The 17,668-nt window shown below is 37.7% G+C and overlaps 4 protein-coding genes across 5 annotated transcripts in view; 3 read left to right on the top strand and 1 right to left on the bottom strand.

The window, feature by feature from the left end:
• Positions 1 to 158: 158 nt before the first annotated feature.
• msrb2 (methionine sulfoxide reductase B2) lies at positions 159 to 2,427 on the top strand. The gene is made up of 5 exons (XM_055037505.1): positions 159 to 410; positions 813 to 910; positions 1,630 to 1,706; positions 1,788 to 1,935; positions 2,040 to 2,427. Exons 1-5 carry the CDS (start codon positions 293 to 295, stop codon positions 2,169 to 2,171), a joined length of 573 nt encoding a protein of 190 aa, XP_054893480.1. The 5' UTR covers positions 159 to 292; the 3' UTR covers positions 2,172 to 2,427.
• Positions 2,428 to 2,605: 178 nt separating this feature from the next.
• On the top strand, positions 2,606 to 6,316 carry c8g (complement component 8, gamma polypeptide). The gene is made up of 7 exons (XM_055037502.1): positions 2,606 to 2,962; positions 4,049 to 4,188; positions 4,526 to 4,596; positions 4,671 to 4,782; positions 4,866 to 4,966; positions 5,126 to 5,161; positions 6,192 to 6,316. Exons 1-7 carry the CDS (start codon positions 2,780 to 2,782, stop codon positions 6,209 to 6,211), a joined length of 663 nt encoding a protein of 220 aa, XP_054893477.1. The 5' UTR covers positions 2,606 to 2,779; the 3' UTR covers positions 6,212 to 6,316.
• Positions 6,317 to 7,272: 956 nt separating this feature from the next.
• Positions 7,273 to 8,861, top strand: LOC129364693 (lipocalin-like). Its single transcript, XM_055037504.1, has 6 exons — positions 7,273 to 7,442; positions 7,624 to 7,763; positions 7,845 to 7,924; positions 8,002 to 8,115; positions 8,206 to 8,307; positions 8,421 to 8,861. Exons 1-6 carry the CDS (start codon positions 7,347 to 7,349, stop codon positions 8,459 to 8,461), a joined length of 573 nt encoding a protein of 190 aa, XP_054893479.1. The 5' UTR covers positions 7,273 to 7,346; the 3' UTR covers positions 8,462 to 8,861.
• A 2,217-nt stretch (positions 8,862 to 11,078) lies between these two features.
• The window catches only part of cntnap2a (contactin associated protein 2a), a 266,864-nt gene continuing 260,274 nt past the window's right edge, over positions 11,079 to 17,668 (bottom strand). For both annotated transcript variants that reach the window (XM_055037488.1, XM_055037489.1), the window contains exons 24-26: positions 15,797 to 16,060; positions 14,949 to 15,020; positions 11,079 to 14,016 (exon numbers count right to left, since the gene is read on the bottom strand). In XM_055037488.1, coding sequence (XP_054893463.1) covers positions 13,817 to 14,016; positions 14,949 to 15,020; positions 15,797 to 16,060 — 536 coding nt within the window. In that variant the 3' untranslated portion in view covers positions 11,079 to 13,816. The remainder of the gene's footprint in view (positions 14,017 to 14,948; positions 15,021 to 15,796; positions 16,061 to 17,668) is intronic.

Below are 17,668 nucleotides of genomic sequence, written 5' to 3'. Positions count from 1 at the left end.
GTGGTCTTACCTCAACGTTTATTAATGCGTGAACCTCCTTCCCACTTAAGCGTTTTCTTATCAGAAAGCAGCAGCTCACTGACGACAGATCCTTTTTTTTTTTTTGCACAATCTCTTGCAATAAATGCGGGTAAAGTGAATCCAGATTGGCCCATTCAGGTGAAGGTTTGAATTTTGACCTGGTAGACCAGCGTAAACTCGCTGCACCATGAAAGATTCCGCTCTGTTTCACTGATAATCCGCGCTGCACTTGACTCCGGACCGACACACACTCGACATCGCCGGAGGAAACATGTCGCGTTTTGTCGCTCGCCTCCTCTTTGCGGTTTCTCAGCAACATGCGGCAGTCAGATCTGCGGTGACACCGCGGAGAATCCCTGTGTTCATCCGCTGTTTCTCCACATCTCCAGGTAATATAGAGCAGAGTTAATTTGTCCTGCATTAGTTTGCTCTTTGTCCCGACCTTTGACTGCTCTCCCTCTGCAGGTCTTATACAGGATATTGGGGCTTTTCATGTTTATTGCAGGCTTTAAATGTTTTTTTTTAATTGAAGTGCAATGTAATAAAAGGGACTGTATGATCCAACTTGTGATAAAGTTAATTTGTGCAAATGCTTTTAAAAGTAACGTAAAATTCCACCCTGACATCATCATAAGTATTAATTTTGCTGAAAATCATACAGTAAACCTTTTCCTTTGATACGTTTCCAAATAAGGTCATGAATTTCACTTGTGTAAAATGAACAAGAACGTCATAATTCATACTTGATCTTATATTTAGATAGGCTACATAAAGACTGCTTCTCTGTGCAGGCCTCAAGTCTCTCACACGTTACAACAAGACTACAGACTGGCAAAAGAAACTGACACCAGAGCAGTATTTTGTCACAAGAGAGAAAGGAACGGAAGAGGTGAGTCAAAGAAAAAAATAGTGAATTTACCCAACATGTAGATAGAAAAGAACCAAGCAAATCTGTGCAATTGGAACATGATCTATGAATCGGGCACTGACTTCATGCAATCTCATGAAAAACAAGACATGGACTTTGCTCACTACTGTAACGATGACCTGTTTTAGTTTCAGTCCAACTACTTCCTCTATGTTATGATTTACACATGGGGTTCTCAAGTCATCTTAACAAATTCCAGGCTTTAGAACTGCAGTGTCAAACATTTTAACTCAATATGACAGAATTGGTTTAGTATGTTGTTTTATATTATATCAACAGAACAAAAGAAAGAAATAAAACTTCTTATGTATTGGCTCTGCTTTCAGTTTTCATTCATTCAAGTTTGGACATCTGAAAAAATATCAGTGCACTGCACACTAGTGTTGAAGATGTGTAATGTGCATTGTTTTGCAATTTGCACATTCTTTACAAAAAGACAGCTTTGCTGCAGAGAAAGAAACCCAATCAGTAAGATCATCAGCAGTAGCAGGTGAAGTGCTGCACTACTTCTACATATGATGTTAGACCAACTACAAAGCTCAGTGTGTTTATAAGCTTGACATTGCGGTTCATTAGTTTGAATTTATCCTGTAAATAAACCTCCTAAAGACTCTTACTTTTGGAGTATCACATGATAAAATTATTTGTGTGTGTGTGTGTGTGCATGTGTGTGTGTTTAGCCATTTAGTGGAATCTACTTGAACCATTTTGAAATGGGAATGTACCACTGTGTTTGCTGTGATGTTCCACTCTTCAGGTAAGCATTTAAACAATCTACATCTGCGAAAAGGTGCCTATTAAATGTGTATTTCTTATGATTTTCTTCTTGTTTTTGTAGTTCAGAGGCTAAGTATGACTCTGGGACAGGCTGGCCAGCATTCAAAGAGGCTCATGGGACATGGGAGCGAGACGAGAGCCATGCCTCCATTGTCCGTCGCCCTGACAGCAGCCTGGGCAGTGCTGGGACAGAGATCCTCTGTAAAAATGTGAGTTATTTTCTAATATATCTGAAAGCTTAGCATGCTTAGCGCCGCTTAGTCATACAATATCTTTATATATATATATTGACGAATGCATATTTGTCATACAGTGTGATGCCCACCTTGGCCATGCGTTTGAAGACGGACCAGACCCGACGGGACAACGGTTCTGTATAAACAGCGCAGCCCTCAAATTCAAGCCCAGAGAAAATGGTGTAGCTGACACAGAAGAGCAGAAGTGATGGACTTGCTTCAGTTTTGATTGTAGCATTTACAAGTGGGCTACTTTCTTCACCAGAATTGAATCACTTGATAAAGTAAAAAAAAAAAAAAAAAAAAAAAAACATGCACTATGAACCCTTTGAGTCATTATAAGTGTGTTTTTACTAATGTCTGTTGAGTGCATGAAGTTTATTTTAAACTGTAATCTGAAGTACTTATTTTTTGTCATTTATGTACTTATTAAAATATTATTGCCATAAAAATGTATCTCAGTTACATTGTTATGTTGAACGTTTTCTTTCCTAAAATACCTCGTATGTTTTAAAAAGTTGTTGCTGCCCCCTGTTGTTAGAAAAACCCACTCAGAAATGGCCTCATCTATACCAGTAAGCCAAATTAATGTTTAACTGGATGGGTTATCCTCATTTGCACAATGTTTGTTCCCCTCCTGTGTCTATATCTTCTTAGAGTTTGAGTGAAACAGATAAAGGATAGCAGAGACAGGTGCAAAAGGAGTTCAGCACAAAGATAAGAAGAGAATTGTATAAACTAAGAAAATTAGGACGAAGAGTAGCACACTGATCTGACAAGAAAATAGAGTCTTAAAGTCGTGATTGTCAGTGACACGATGAGCGGAGGATGTAGATGTCTACTTGCAGCAATGGTGCTTTTGTGCCTTTGTTTCTTGGTCCCCACTGAGGCTGTGGGAGGAGCCAAGAGTCGACCAAAACCTCAAAGACGACCACCGAAGAAACCAAAGGTCGAGCCCATTGACTCAACCCCACCAACTCAGAATATAGACATCCAGCAGGTGAGAGACTGGGAGTAAAATTCAAAGTACAGTCCAAGCTTATCCATGTTAACAAACTGCGACTTCATGGAAATGTATAGACTTTTGTCAGACATTGTGCTAAAATTACTAGATTTTTTTTTAGAAAAATATATGTCCATATATTGTTTACGATAATGTTATCAGATGTACAAGTTATCTGTACCATAAGTTTGTAATTGTGTAATTTTATTTGGATAGTTATTTCATTCTAATTAGGCCTTACATACTGATCACAACCATTGACAAACAACTTTTCAGGCTTTGCTCTTTGCACACTGATAGTGATTCTCCTTCAGCCTTGTTTTCAGTTCTTTTGCAACAACGCTACATGGGTAGTCACAAAAAAGAAGATAAAATAGGTGAAGATCATCAGAAATCACTGGTTTTTGCTTCCTCAAAAAGACTACTATAAAAACATTTTGTTTGTAAGATGTTCTGTGGAGTTTTGTTAAAAATGGTAAAACATCTTAAGAAGAATTAGGGAATGTGTAATACTTTTTAAATACTTCTTCTCCAAATAAACAATTTTAGCTTCACTCATACTTCTGATATGTTTTAGCTTTTCCAAAGATTATTCTCGGTGTTGTCTTATGGTTGTGAAACTCTTATCAGCACTGTTGACGCAAGAGAGGGACTTTTCAGGTTAATCGAGGCTGAGTTTGGATAAAGAAGGAAGAACACATTTGAAACAGATGTGTGCTTTTGTTTGTATTGGACACTTTCTGCTGGCTGCAGACTACCAGAAATTAAATTGGGCTACTCGATTACAAAAACAAAAGAAACTTTACTTTTAGTTCCAAAAAATAACATAACACTTGGTTTTTATAGTTTCAGTCGATGTAATGGTGTTCTACAGAAGTATTGATGGATGTATGGTGTTCCTCAAATATGTGCTATTGGCCCACTTGTCTTCTACCTTAACACCAGCAGCTACTACAAAGGTCAAGCTTGTCAATTACAAAATAAATATTCCTCCTGAAGTGGTCTCCAAGAATAACACTGTGCTTGTGGAGTGTGCAACTTTTATGTTTTCTGTCTCTGTGTAACGCAACATTTGTGTCACAGATGACAGGGAAATGGTATCTCCTTAATACGGCCTCCAAGTGTTCTTACCTGATAAAACATGGAACCAAGGTGGAGCCAACTGTCATGACCCTTACAGGTCCCTCTGACCAAACTCTGTCAGTTAGCACTAAAACAAGACAGTAAGTATGCACAATTACTTACAGTTCACATATATCCTTAGAATTTGTCTGAGCAAGGACATTTCTGACAATGGAATTGGCTTGTGTGCCCAAAAAAACAAAACGGGGAGATTAGGGATAATAAAATCCTTGAGCTTTCCTTCAGCATTTTTAAAAATTTTGATGAAACTGACTCAGCAATAAAGTGAAAAATGTGTTTGCGTGTAATACTTTATTTTGATGTCAAGGCAGTAAAGCAGAAGAATGGAGTTGTATGTAATATCTGTCACATAATGTAGCAATAAAAATTAAGCACACAATCTCCTCTTTTTTTTTTTTTTCCATTTTTTCTTCTCAGCAATCATCAATGTTGGGAGATATTGCAGGAATACCATTTAACTTCAACCCCAGGGAAGCTAACACTTAAAGGTCACTTCTTCTCTCCCAGGTTTTCCATAACATGTAGCAGCTTTATGAGCGCTGATTATTGTTCTTCTCACCAGGAACACGTCCTGAACTCAACACCGACATCGTGATTGGAGACACAGACTACACCAACTATGCCGTTTTGTACTATCAGAAACTCGGGAAGGTCACAGTAAAACTCTATAGTAGGTCCAGCATCTGTGTATTTCTGACTGATTTATGTAACACAGGAAAGATGTACTTGTAAGTGCTTGTTAATGTCTTACAGGTAGGTCTGTGGATGACTTATCTGAGCCAACGTTGACTAAGTTTGAGCAGCTCGCTGAAAAACATGGCATGGGTCTTGCCTACCTTTTCCCCTTCCCCACCTACAGTAAGTACATCTACCAATGAAAATACAGCAGGTTTTAATGGAAAACTAAAGTGCTGTATGCATGTTAAAGCAGCACTTAATTATGCAAATTAGGACAAAATGTTGATGTGTACAATATTTTATGTCTTACGAATGTCAAAACCTTTTCTTATTTGTAAGGTCACTGTGGTGAAGTGGAGCAGAACCACAAAATAAGTAAGATCTATTTATTTCAGTTATATTTTAGTCACAGTTAGACACAAGTTGCTCAATGAATAAGAAGAAGTAGCAATATTTACTAAAACATCATTATTTATGTGCCATGGAGTCATTAAGGTTGAGTGGTGGAGATAACACAATGATAAAAAATGTAGTGAGGATATTATAGGATAATCACAATCAATATCATCATCACAATGCACAGCAATGATGATGAAATGACACATTTTCCTAAAATTTCAGTCATTGTGATCAGCTATTCCAAAGCACACACAACATTTCAAATTAAGCGTTCCCATTTTTCATTATAACCAGTTCAATTAATTAGCAATTTCATGTTGATGAAGCCTGAGCATGTTTTCTGATGTTTTTAATAATTCCACTTATCATAAAGTAATATATTTCTGCAGGAAATGTATTAAACATAGTTTGAAGTCACCTCCTTTGACTTTGTGAAAATCTGAAAAATGATTACTTAAACCTATCAGAGTCTTACAGGCCTTGACTTGACATTGTCTTTTCCTGTTTTCTACTTTTACATAACTGCAAGGCTGCAAGTCACTGCATGAGTGACTGAAGGAACGACTGTTTTGTAACTTCCAGTACTGCTTAATCAATATCAGTTATTCATAATTTTAGACTTTGTAGAAACACTGCATGCTTAGAAACATATTCTTTTGCCCCAAAGATAAAATCCTTCAATGGTTAATTGAATTTACAAAGTTTTACAAAGGTTTCAGTATTTTCTGTTATATAAAGCTATTATATAAACTTGCTTAAATTAAAGATCATATTAAGCTCATTTCTGAGATCATTTAATCTCTGTTTCTACTTATCACCTGGACACAGAGACAGAAATTTGACTAAAACCTTAAGGTCTTAGCCTGCAGGTTGCTCCTGCAGACTGTGCACATGCTCTGCAACACTTATGAAACGTTGTGGAGAACAAGTTACCCAAGATCCTTTTCCTGTTAAGGGGGGATCCGTGTATGGAATGTAATTTCATGTGTCACTTCTTGTTTTATAGACTGTGTCCCCACATGCTGAAGAGGCGGCGCTCCGACATCCACCCAAGAAAATCGATTGAACTGAACTTATGAATTCCCTTTACATGCAATAATTTTCTCCTAATTAAAAGCAAAATGAGATGAAGTCAACCGACTGTTTTCAGTTTTGTCAAATATACATCTCCACCTTTCTGTACTTTTGTACATCATTTGTTTAGTCGTGGTTTCATCAACCTTCAAGGTCTGTGATTTTATGCAAGCTTCTTGGCGTGTTAGCGAGAAACGAGGGATAATAAGGGCCAGGTTGGAATCCCCTAAGGGGATCAGAGGGTTTGGTTTCAATTTGTGGTCCAAAATTTTCTTACCCATTCTCCTCCCTCCCTCCTCCTCCCTGTTTACGTGTGTCAGAGGGTTACATAACCAGCTGATTGTAAGTTGTTGCCTCCTTACAAAAGGGGGTCTGATTCAGCAAATTTCAGCGATTGAAGCCTTCACAGCTAGTCTGCATTTAATGCATAACTGCAGGAAAATAAAGAAATGTCGCTGGTTTAGCTGCTTTTGTCTTTAAATGAACATCCATTCCATTCAGAATATGACTTGGAGTGTAATTTGAAAAAAATAACTCTTGAAGTAAGATAAATGATTGCAAATATGTCTAACCACTTCATGAAATGCTTCAAAAGTTCTTTTTATAAATATAAAAGCAAAACAATGATGCTTCCACTGTGGAACCTACTGGGCACTGCTTCACTTTGTTCAGTTTGATCCCAGTAACTGGCACCCAGAGCTGACCTCGAAGCAGAAACTTTGCGGCTCTGATCTGTTGTTTTTTTTTTTTTGGCTTTTGTGCTCTTACCAAACAGAAGCTATGATAGGTCAGGCATCCTTCAGTACCTCTAACAAAAAAATAAAAAGCATTCCTTGCCTCCCCCCAATTCCTCCGTCCACGTGCCAGTTGTGTAACGGCTGAAATTTGCATACTTTGGAAAAGATCCAGATAGTGTTTTTTTTTTTTTTTCCAAGCCAAGGGGCAGAAGGAAGAGAGCTGGGGGGAGGAGACATGAGGGGAGGTAGGATGCTGCAGCAGGATATAAAAAGACTCACAAGGCTGATTTTCAGTATCCCAGACGCTCCTGACCCTTTGCCTGCGAGAGACGCTCTGAGCTCGAGGAACCATGACGACCACATTGCTGAGAACGCTGACCGCCCTCACCTGCGTGCTGGCTGCATGCGCCGACATCATGCCTGTACCAGACTTCAGCCTGGAGAAGGTGAGAAAAAAGGACTTATAACCTCATAAAAAAAATTTAAACATGTAAATGTTACAACTGTACAAAGAGAGATTAAAGAAAATGCTTCTTCTCAGGCATAAATACAAAAACGAGCACATTTGAAAACACTTACTGTAGCTTGCTAGAAAAAAAATCACCTCTTTCTGTGCTTTTTTTTTAGGTTGCAGGAAAGTGGTACATGAGTGGCTTTGCAACCAATGCTCAGTGGTTTGTGAATCGTAAAGCCACAATGAAGATGGGTACTGCCATGATGGTTCCCACTGATATAGGAGACCTGGATCTCTCTTATGCCACACTGAAGTAAGTAAATAATGCATAGTTTTAGATAGAATGTCAAAATCTTGTTTGTTTTGGAAGATAACCTTATGGTTCTCTGAGTAGTGCTGATGAGAGTTGCTGGAGGATGACTCACCTGGCGAAGAAAACAGACACTCCTGGACGCTTCACCTTCCACAGCCAGGGTGAGTGGAGACCACACAAACAAATGAAGGGCATCTTCACGGCAATCTAACGCTCCCATCTTTTCTGCTCTTCCCAGCCTGGAACAACGACAATGACATGCGCTTTGTTGACGTTGTGTACGACAACTATGCTGTGATCCACACCATCAAGACGAAAGAGGGAGTTTCAGAGGTTCTTAACAAGCTCTACAGTAGGTTTTTATCACCAACAAGGACTAGGCCTGCTAAAAAGTTTTAAATAAGGATTGTATTGAGATTAAATAAAACTGTTGTATTTGTAGGCCGCAGTCCTGAGATCAGTGCTGACCTGCAGCAGAAGTTCATTCAGTTCTCACTGGACACTGGCATCCTTGCTGAAAACATTGTTATTTTCCCACCGAACGGTATGTTATCACCTCAAAACTCATCATCTGTCACCAAATGTACACTAAAACTGATTCAGTGAGTGCGTTTGTGCTTTTTTTGTTCACTGATGTGTTCATATGTATTATTACAGGTGAGTGCCCTGAGGCCTCAGTCGCCCCCGTCACAATTTAAAAGGTCCATCTTCATCTCCTCATCTCCGAAGTTCAGGGTTTTCATCTCAAAGGCACCCCCACCCAACTGTGTCACCTGCTGCGTCACTAAGCTGCACCTCAGACTATAAATGTAGAGCTTTTGATTCTATCACTGCATGCCAAAGAGGAGCTGATCCTAGCTCAGTTGGTATTCATTTTCTGTTGTAAATTTAGAGTGGAACAATAAAGTATTCACAGTGGCTTACACGTCAGAATCTAGACCAATGAAGATTGTTTTGTATTTTCTTTCCTTTTTTCTATTTTTTTAAAAAAAATAAACATTAGTTCAAAGCCAATAAAATCATTAAAACAACTTTTTTTTCAGATTGTAGAGTATTTTTTTGTGTCTAAATACACATTAAAATCTGAAAACAAATTCACCCCATAGTGTTTCATGCTGTTTTTTTTGTCTGATTTTATAATATATGCAATTTGTAAACATCACTGTGTAGAAGTAATTAGATTTACTAAAGTGCTTATATACAACCTAATTATATATATAATAACAAATGAAACAAAGCTGAGTATAAAGCTGAGATAGTCAGTCAGCTATGTCCTGTTATACAAGCAGCAAGAGGAATTACAGCAAGTTGGTTCAAGTCACACAAAGCACAGGGCTCTATTTATCAGACTTGTTGGTGACAGCAGGATCATAATTAAAAAAAAACTAAATAATAAATAAAAAAATAATTAAAAAAACTAAATAAATGTTGAAGCAAAAATAAATACTATATATATAACTATATATATATATACATAAATATATATACAGTATATATATATATATATATATATATATATATATATATATATATATATAACTATATATATCCATATATATATAGTTATATATATATATATATATAAGATATATATTATATATATATATATATATATATAATATATATATATATTATATATAAGATCCTGTGGGACTTCCAGATCCAGACAGACAAAATGGTAATGGCGAACCAACCAGACATTGTCGTAGTGGATAAACATCAGAGAAAGCCGTTGTGGTAGATGTAGCAATACCAAGTGATTGCAACATCAGGAAAAAGGAGCACGAGAAACTGGAGAAATACCAGGGCCTCAGGGAAGAACTGGAGAGGGCCTGGAAGGTGAAGACCACAGTGGTGCCTGTGGTCATCGGGGCCCTCGGGGCAGTAACCCCCAACTGGAGCAGTGGCTACAACAGATCCCAGGAACAACATCAGACATCTCAGTCCAGAAATGTGCAGTCCTTGGCACAGCCAACATACTGCGCAGGACCCTCAAGCTCCCAGGCCTCTGGTAGAGGACCCGAGCTCAGAGGATAAGAACCACCCGCGGTGGGTGAGAAGGGAATTATTTTTATTTATATATATATATATATATTATATATATATATATATATATATATATATATATATATATATATATATATATATATACATTTGAAATGGGGAAGTTATATCTTTTAATAGGTAGGAGAGCAGTAAACTAAAAACCAAACACAAAAATAATCTGTTGATTTCCTTGTTTGAGCTCTTCTGAAAGACAAAGGTAATTTCTTTACCTGACCAAAATTTAGAAAATCTGTAACGGCAATTCAAGAAGCAATTCAAGAAGAATCTCTGTTCATTGTTGGTGAACACTTGTAAAAAACACTGAATATACCACCAGCAATAAAATAACATTATTTTATTAAAGTATTCATTTTGTCCACAGCCTCTCTCTATATTTGGCTTCTCTGCAACTGAAACTTGACTCTTAGTGGTTGCAAAGTTTGCTTATACTCTAAGCCAGCTCTACTGAAATAGTTACTGAACCCCTCTACTTCAATAGTTTTATACATTTTCGGTCTTCTCTTGCCTTGTAAAACAAATTACACGTAATATTTTGGTCTGCAGACCGTCACTTCTTTTTATGAAGAAACATGCCATATTGTGTGGCATTTATTTAAATAAATTTTCTTAAAAAATTTATTTAATTTTGCAGCATTAATCCAAAAAATTTAAACGGATTTACTGATTTTTTCATAGCACTGTGTAACTGCAGCTAGAAAGCGTGCCCACAAGGTGGCAGCCAAGAATTTTTCAGAAAAATCCTCACTCTAGGCAATACTTTCCATCTGAAAACAAAAGAAAACCAGGCTCATGCACATGCGAGAGAGGAAAATAATTAGTGTTCAATAATGCAGTAATCTGGGCAGTGGTTTACATTTATTGTATTTGTAAATGTAGCTAAAAACTGTCGAGATGAGATTCTGTGTAGGTGTACAAAGATCTTACTGACTGACAGCTGTTTCCTCAAGCTCCATATTTTCATACCTGTACATGCTCTGATTTTAAAGCAACCACCCACACATTTCTGTAAAATGTTTGAAGTCATATTTGATAAAAATCTGAAGATGGCATGTTGATTTCAGAGCGAGACAATCGGAGCAAACACACAACCAACTAAACTCTTAAAGAGACTATCTCTGTAAGAGACTATTTCTGAATTTAATCTTAAATTCTTAATAAAACCACAGCATCATACTCTACTCTGAAACATAAGCAACACATCATCCAGGGGTGGATAGCAGCGAGATCAAAGCTTTAAATAGACAGTGATGCGTTGAAAAAAAGGTTTTATTGATCAAACACTCTTTATAGTACTCAACAGAACTGAAAGCTGAAACAAATGCATTATGGTTTAGTCTGTCAGCACTGATCATCATCGATGTCATGGTTAAACCACAAGAAGAGGGTGTGCGTGCATGTTTATTTGGACTCTGAGTAATATAATTAGAAAAAGGAAAAGAGAGACAGAGACGATATGTGAGAAGGATGTGATGTTGAAATGGGGAAAGGTTTGCTTTGAGGCCTCAGACGAAGGCGAGCTGAGCTTCACAGCTGCCAATACGTCTCCGATGAAGTGATCTGCGGTTAGCGTACAACCCTGAGGCGATGGTGATGGGCCGGTATAAAATCATTCACGTGAGTGGGAGCTCTTTAACCAAACAGAAAAAAACCCAATAAAAACAAATTGAACTAAAAACTAAAAACACGGTTGGCAGCTTGTTTCAGTTGAAACACATGTAACAGGTAAACATCGCTGACAGGACAAAAGAAGCAAAGTTAGAAACAGAACTTTGTTTTGTGTGCGTCTCAGAGGATAGGAGTGGTAGTTTGTAGGCAGCACATCCATGCAGTTGCTCCGTATATATAATTCTGCACAGCTTTTCCTATAGCACATAAAAAAAGTTAAGCACACAGATGAAATGGATCAATTTGTATGCCAGTGATCACCATGTACTGGATTCAGTTTGCAAATTTGTGGCAAACTGAACAGCCACCAGATGGCATTACTGCTTCTGAGGCAGCACAATGTTAGTCTTTCTGCCCACTGCCAAAATAATACAGTCTGCAACTCTGGTCTAATTTACCACAGGACATAATACAAAGGCAGTATGCAGTAGCTGTTTCTGATCTGTCTTTGCCCAGGGGAATTACTGTGTCCGGGGGCAGAAGAGGTGTTTAAAGAAAGTAAATTAAAGGTTCTACTCCAATCAAGTTTTCAATTGCCAATTCGAATATGCAGCAGTACTAACTGGAAAGAGGTTAATGCAATCCTGATTCATTTTGTGATACATTTCACATCTAAACCATCCTGAGTTGAGACAAACAAAAATATTTAGATTTAAATCTGGACTGACTTGATTCTACACGTATAATTCTTTACAACAAACTTCGAGAAATGTATTTTTTTTCAAAGTGCATAAAGAGACTCTTGCTCAGGGAGGCATTCAAGCAAGAATAGCCACCAGGCATGTGACTCTGATCCGGAGTGAACTGCTGCTTGTATCCAGGCTGACAGCATAAGACTACCAACGCCTTTCCCATTTGATATTATATAGTCATCAGTTCACAACCTGCTTCATTTCATCTCCATCACTTCTGATTTGAGTGCTTAACTTTCTTATTGTCACTGACATACTTGAGCTGAGAAAAACTGGCTAGAGTTTGTATTTTGTGCGAAACTGAACAGCACCATCTTACAAAGGAAGCAAAAGAAAACCTGAATAGATTTTACGCAGCATCAGTCAAGCTTTTGTTATGGGTCTAAGTTAAGTAATCGAAGAAAAGGCGATATGGCTCAATACCTCAAAGGCACAGCAGATTCATAAGCCAATTACCATCCTAACTTCATCCCTGGTGGTGTTCGGAGTTTTTATTTTAAATTCATGCTGCTTTAGGCTCCTTTAATGCTCGAAGCTAAGTGCATAAAGAAAAAAAACTGAGGCTGCCTCCTCTGGCACTTGGTTTAGCATTTGACCTACACACTGATACATGCATACGTTAGAAATGGTTCATTTAACATAAAAAGAATGCAAAGAAAACGTTCAAAGCCAAATAATATTCGCAAACTTTGGAAATAAGACTGAAGTGTTTGGCAAAGAAACAAACTGACCGCTCACGTCCGAATGACTAAAGGCTCTTGGTTTCACTCAAACTCAAAGAAAGCTGCCATGATGATGAGCTAAACCAACGGTGGAAAATCATGATTTGCCATCGTGCTCTGAGAAACCCTTCTCTGCGCCACCGCAGGAGGGAGCGTCCCGTACAATCGAAAGTCTTGAGACCTAAACATAAAACTCTGTATTTTACACATATATAATATAATGAACAGATATATTACTGTAATATAGATATGACATTTCTCATTGGCATTTGGACTCTAAATAAATCTTTTTAGGAAAACTGACACAAAATATATTTACAAAGAGACTTTTGGCATTGATGATAAACTCTATGTTACCAGCTAACAGGATGTGCTCCACTGGACGAATGTGAGTGTTGACAGACTGGTGTGAATACAACTTGAAAAACAGGACAAAAAGAAAAAAAAAAAGATTTAAAAAGATTGTTTGGCATGTTGATTTGATCATTTCTTATATAAGATTTCTGTTTAAATATAAAATCAAAACCAAACAAGGACTGGCAATAAATCTTTGCTATTACACCACCCAGTAAGTGTAATTATTTGTCATACACAGTATTCAAAGGACTCCTGAAAACTCCCAAGCACGATACAAAGAAGGATAAGCTGGTTAGTATATACATGTATAGTCTTTTACAGCTGCACTCCTCAGGATAAGAGTCCAGCTTTTGTTTTTCTATTACTCTGGATATAAAAAAAGGAACAGGAATTTTCCCACAACCCTCATCTTCACAGGGAGTTTGTTGTCCTTTTGAACAGTCACTCCTCTTTATCGCCAGTGATCGTTCACTTGATTAATCCTCCTCCATCTTGGAGCATCGGTGGTCTCGCATTTTGCCTGCTCTGTCTGAGTCCCATCGTCTGCCAGTTAAATGAACCACTCCTTCTTTGATTCGTCGATAGTTTCTGGGTTGTCGGTGCCGATGATGGCTGTGTCGGCCGACTCTGTGGCCGACTCCCCGCTGCCCTTAGCCTCGTTGGTGTGGTAGGTGCCTTTGTGACGGAACATGTAGCGGATCAGGAACACCAGCGTACACAGGATGGTGAAGATCACCACTGCAATGATCCCTGTGAACGAAAGAGATGTCATTTGGAATCTACTGTGTTGAGTTTTTAGTCCCGTCTGGTGCCTCACTTCAAAGTTTTCATTGGTCCGCCGCTTACATTTTCAGTGCCATAGACATTCAAAGGCACATAGCAAGCATTAATGCTTAAAACAATTCACCAGACTTTGGTTTCCACTTCTATAGACTCTTTACTTCAGCACATTCTCCACCACATTTCTACATATTCATCCTTTGTTGCAAGATGGATACAGCTGATTTTTTTTCCATCCCAATTATCCTAATTAACAAGCACTAGCCAAGTGTCCGGTGGCTCAATCAAAATATGCACTGGTGTCACATCATATTTATACTCCTGGGAAACAGAGGTAATGGATTATGAATTAAAAGGTCCCAAAATTTCTAATCAAAATATTAAAGTCAGGTATAGATTTCATTTGTTTTTGTTAAACTTGTTTTAAAAATACCATTGAACAGATAATGAAGTGAATTCTCTGTTTATGTTTCAGTCCGTGCTACTAAAATAAAAGATAATTTATTTCAATGTTTTCACACATTTTCACTGTAGGGTATTGTGATTATTGCATGTGAATCATCATATGGAGACCAAAAATAATTGTGCAAAACACAGGAAAGTTATAAACATTGACCCATGTCATTGATCTGACTTAATACGCATTTTTAACTATAATCTGCCTAAATTAATTTGCAAAAAGTTAAAAACTGCTATTTAAAAATGTAAATTTCTTTCATTTGCCATTCTATTTTATTTTCTATGACAAAGCGAGACATGACACCCAAAACAAGTCTTCTGACCAGAACAAGTGATCCATTGTTTCCAGATCTTTTTATATCAGTTTGAACCATGGCAGCTTTTTCTCCGGATATCTTTTAGCACTGTTCATACACTAAGCGTAAGTAGCGGTGGTGGCACACCTCCAATGATAGCCGAGTCCCTGTTAACTCCATCAGGAATGACTCGCTCTTCATTTAGGGGAGTCTCTGCATCTGCAAAGAGAGGAGAAGAGGGACAGGAACAAGCATCAACAAAAAGAAAGTGTAACATATAGCAAGTCTAAAATAGCTTGTAAAAGCAAAGGAAAAAAACACAAATTTCAGGTTTCTTTTCTACTGCTTAATGCTGTCCTTGAATTCTTATAAGCCTTAGTTCTGAATTTTCTGTGTTCCTTGTTCTTCATGATGCAGTTTATTCATTATATTCTCTAAAAAAATAACTGAGATTCTGAGAATAAAGAGGTAGACCTTATTTATAAAGTAACTTCTCAATGAAATTAGTTACACTGAAATGTATTTATGGGCATCAGAGTAAATGGGGATAAGTACAAATGATAAATAATACATTTTCTTCCTTCCTCACATTTCTGCAAGACTTGAGTTGATTTATAACAACTTCCCAGTAAAACAAAATTGAAATGTAGGGTTGAAACTAAACACAAATCAGAAAAAAAAATTCTTGCTGGTGTCAGAGAGGTATAAGTAAACCTTTCTTTGCAAATCCTTTCAAGAATGCAGGCAATTGTATCGTGTAAGACGATCATGATTCATTTCTAAAGTTCTTACATGATTAAATATTTAATTTAAGCTCAAGTTGTATCTTGATAATAATTTGTATGTTAAGCTTGTAGCATGAAAGGATGTTTTAATCCCACCTAATTATAGGATATATTGCTCATGCACACTTCAGAAGTTGGAATGTCGACCATGAAAAGCTCCTCATACATAAGAATATTCACAGGAAGGAGCTTTGTTTCAGAAGTACAGACCGGTGTTGTCCAGAGGCCAGGGATTCGGTGCAGCCGACATTGGTGGGACGGTGAGAGGTGAAGCCCCGCAGTTAGATTGCACAAGTTTGCCCTGGTAGGACACTGGAGAGGCAGATGCAGGGTGACTGTCGACCTGGGCGTCTGCGACTTTTCTCAGAGCAGACTTGAGAGGCGCTACTCCGTTGAACTGCACACGAGACAGGCAGCCAATGAAACCCGGGCTGTTGTATCTCTCGATGAGGACGGGGTCGATGGGTCCAGTTTCTATGCAGAGATAAATAATGGAAAAGAGCTTGTTAAATTGTCTTGATGCACTCACCACTGTGTTTCGGTTTCAGGCAGCACATTTCAAACTTGCCGATTCCAAAACAATCCCCTTTGACTCTGAATAATACAACATTTATACATGTGTCAAGTGGGGGATTTAATTTTTAAATGAAATAATTCCTCTGTTGCTGCTGCTTGACCTCGGACACACCCAGAAGGAAATGTTTGGACAATCACAGAGAATGCTATAAACTCAGGATGACGAACAGGACTCCTCCATGTGCAACCACGCTCATCGTTAATGAATCCTGTTATGTTGGATGATGGGATTCTGAGTATCTGGACATGGTTGATAATATAATTCTAACTCTATTTCATTTTGATGAGTCTAATCCAAGCTTGTTTGTGCTCTACTGATTGTGTTGCCAGAAATAGTCCTTTTTTTATTCCTCTTGTGCCTGGATCTACAGACTTTCCCCTATCTGTGCACTGTGCATTAATTTTCATACCACGCACATGGTTTCTCCGTATTTCATCTTTCCTCTGTGTCTGCACAATGGCTATGCCTTTTGATTGTGATACACACAGATTAATATGAATAATGATTTTTTTTATGGTAAGCCACAAAAGAAATATAATCCAAATAAAATACACTGAAGTATGGCCAAATGTGGAAAAAGTTTAACAGGTTTGGGAATTTGCATGAGGTGCACAACAGTGGTGGACAGACAGCATGACGGTGGACAGATTTACTGATACCAGCCATCTTTTAAGTGCACAATATGTTTCTCTTCTGTATGCTTGAACATGTGCTGATCACTGTGGGGCCCTGTGTGTGAATACTAATAGACTTCTCTGCTGGGTTTGCTACTGGGCTGCTTCGCACACAATGACATTTTCAATACACACAGGAAAGTACCAGAAAGTGTAATTTAGAAAGCAAACAAAGGAGGTGGCAGATTTTATAATGCATTGTATACAAAGGGAGGAACGGGAGATCAACTCTAATCTTACATTTTATGAGATGAACTTGCAAACCGGCTCAGTTTGAAAAGCTTAGATGCAGTAGATATGGCAAAAGTGAAATTAATTGAAACCTGCAATTACTAATGTAAGAATGAAAAAAACAACTTCTACAGAAAAAAGGGTTAAATTTCAGAACCTTCTTGGCTGGCAGAAAGTCAAATGATAAAGTCTCATAATTTGCTGACAGTTTAATTGAGGCAATTGAGGCTACATAATTGTATTTATGAAAACATCCTCAGTCTCAAATTAAACGAAGCATTTCTGATCAATCTGAAATCTGTTAATGAAAACAGATTTCTATAAATAGATTTACTCTCAGATTCATAATTTTGAAAATTGTATCTATATATAGGATACAGCGATGAACAGAATCCTCAGATGTCTTAGTAATAAAAAACAAAAACATAAAAAACAACAACATTTTGATGCAATGATAAGTTGCCTTGGGCCCCAGACTGGGTGTCACACCATTTCTTCCTTCAGTGGACACAAAACTGGTCTTTCCAGGAAAGCGGTTGGTGTTTTCATGTGGTACATGTTGGAGGTTCTGCTCCTCAGAACTCTGAACCGAATTGCAAA

Source organism: Poeciliopsis prolifica, unplaced genomic scaffold, assembly GCF_027474105.1.
Source record: "Poeciliopsis prolifica strain line A6 unplaced genomic scaffold, Auburn_PproV2 SCAFFOLD012, whole genome shotgun sequence".
Taxonomy (NCBI): domain Eukaryota; kingdom Metazoa; phylum Chordata; class Actinopteri; order Cyprinodontiformes; family Poeciliidae; genus Poeciliopsis; species Poeciliopsis prolifica.
The sequence above is the reverse complement of the archived record's forward strand: the minus strand, read 5'-3'. Positions and strand labels throughout refer to the sequence as shown.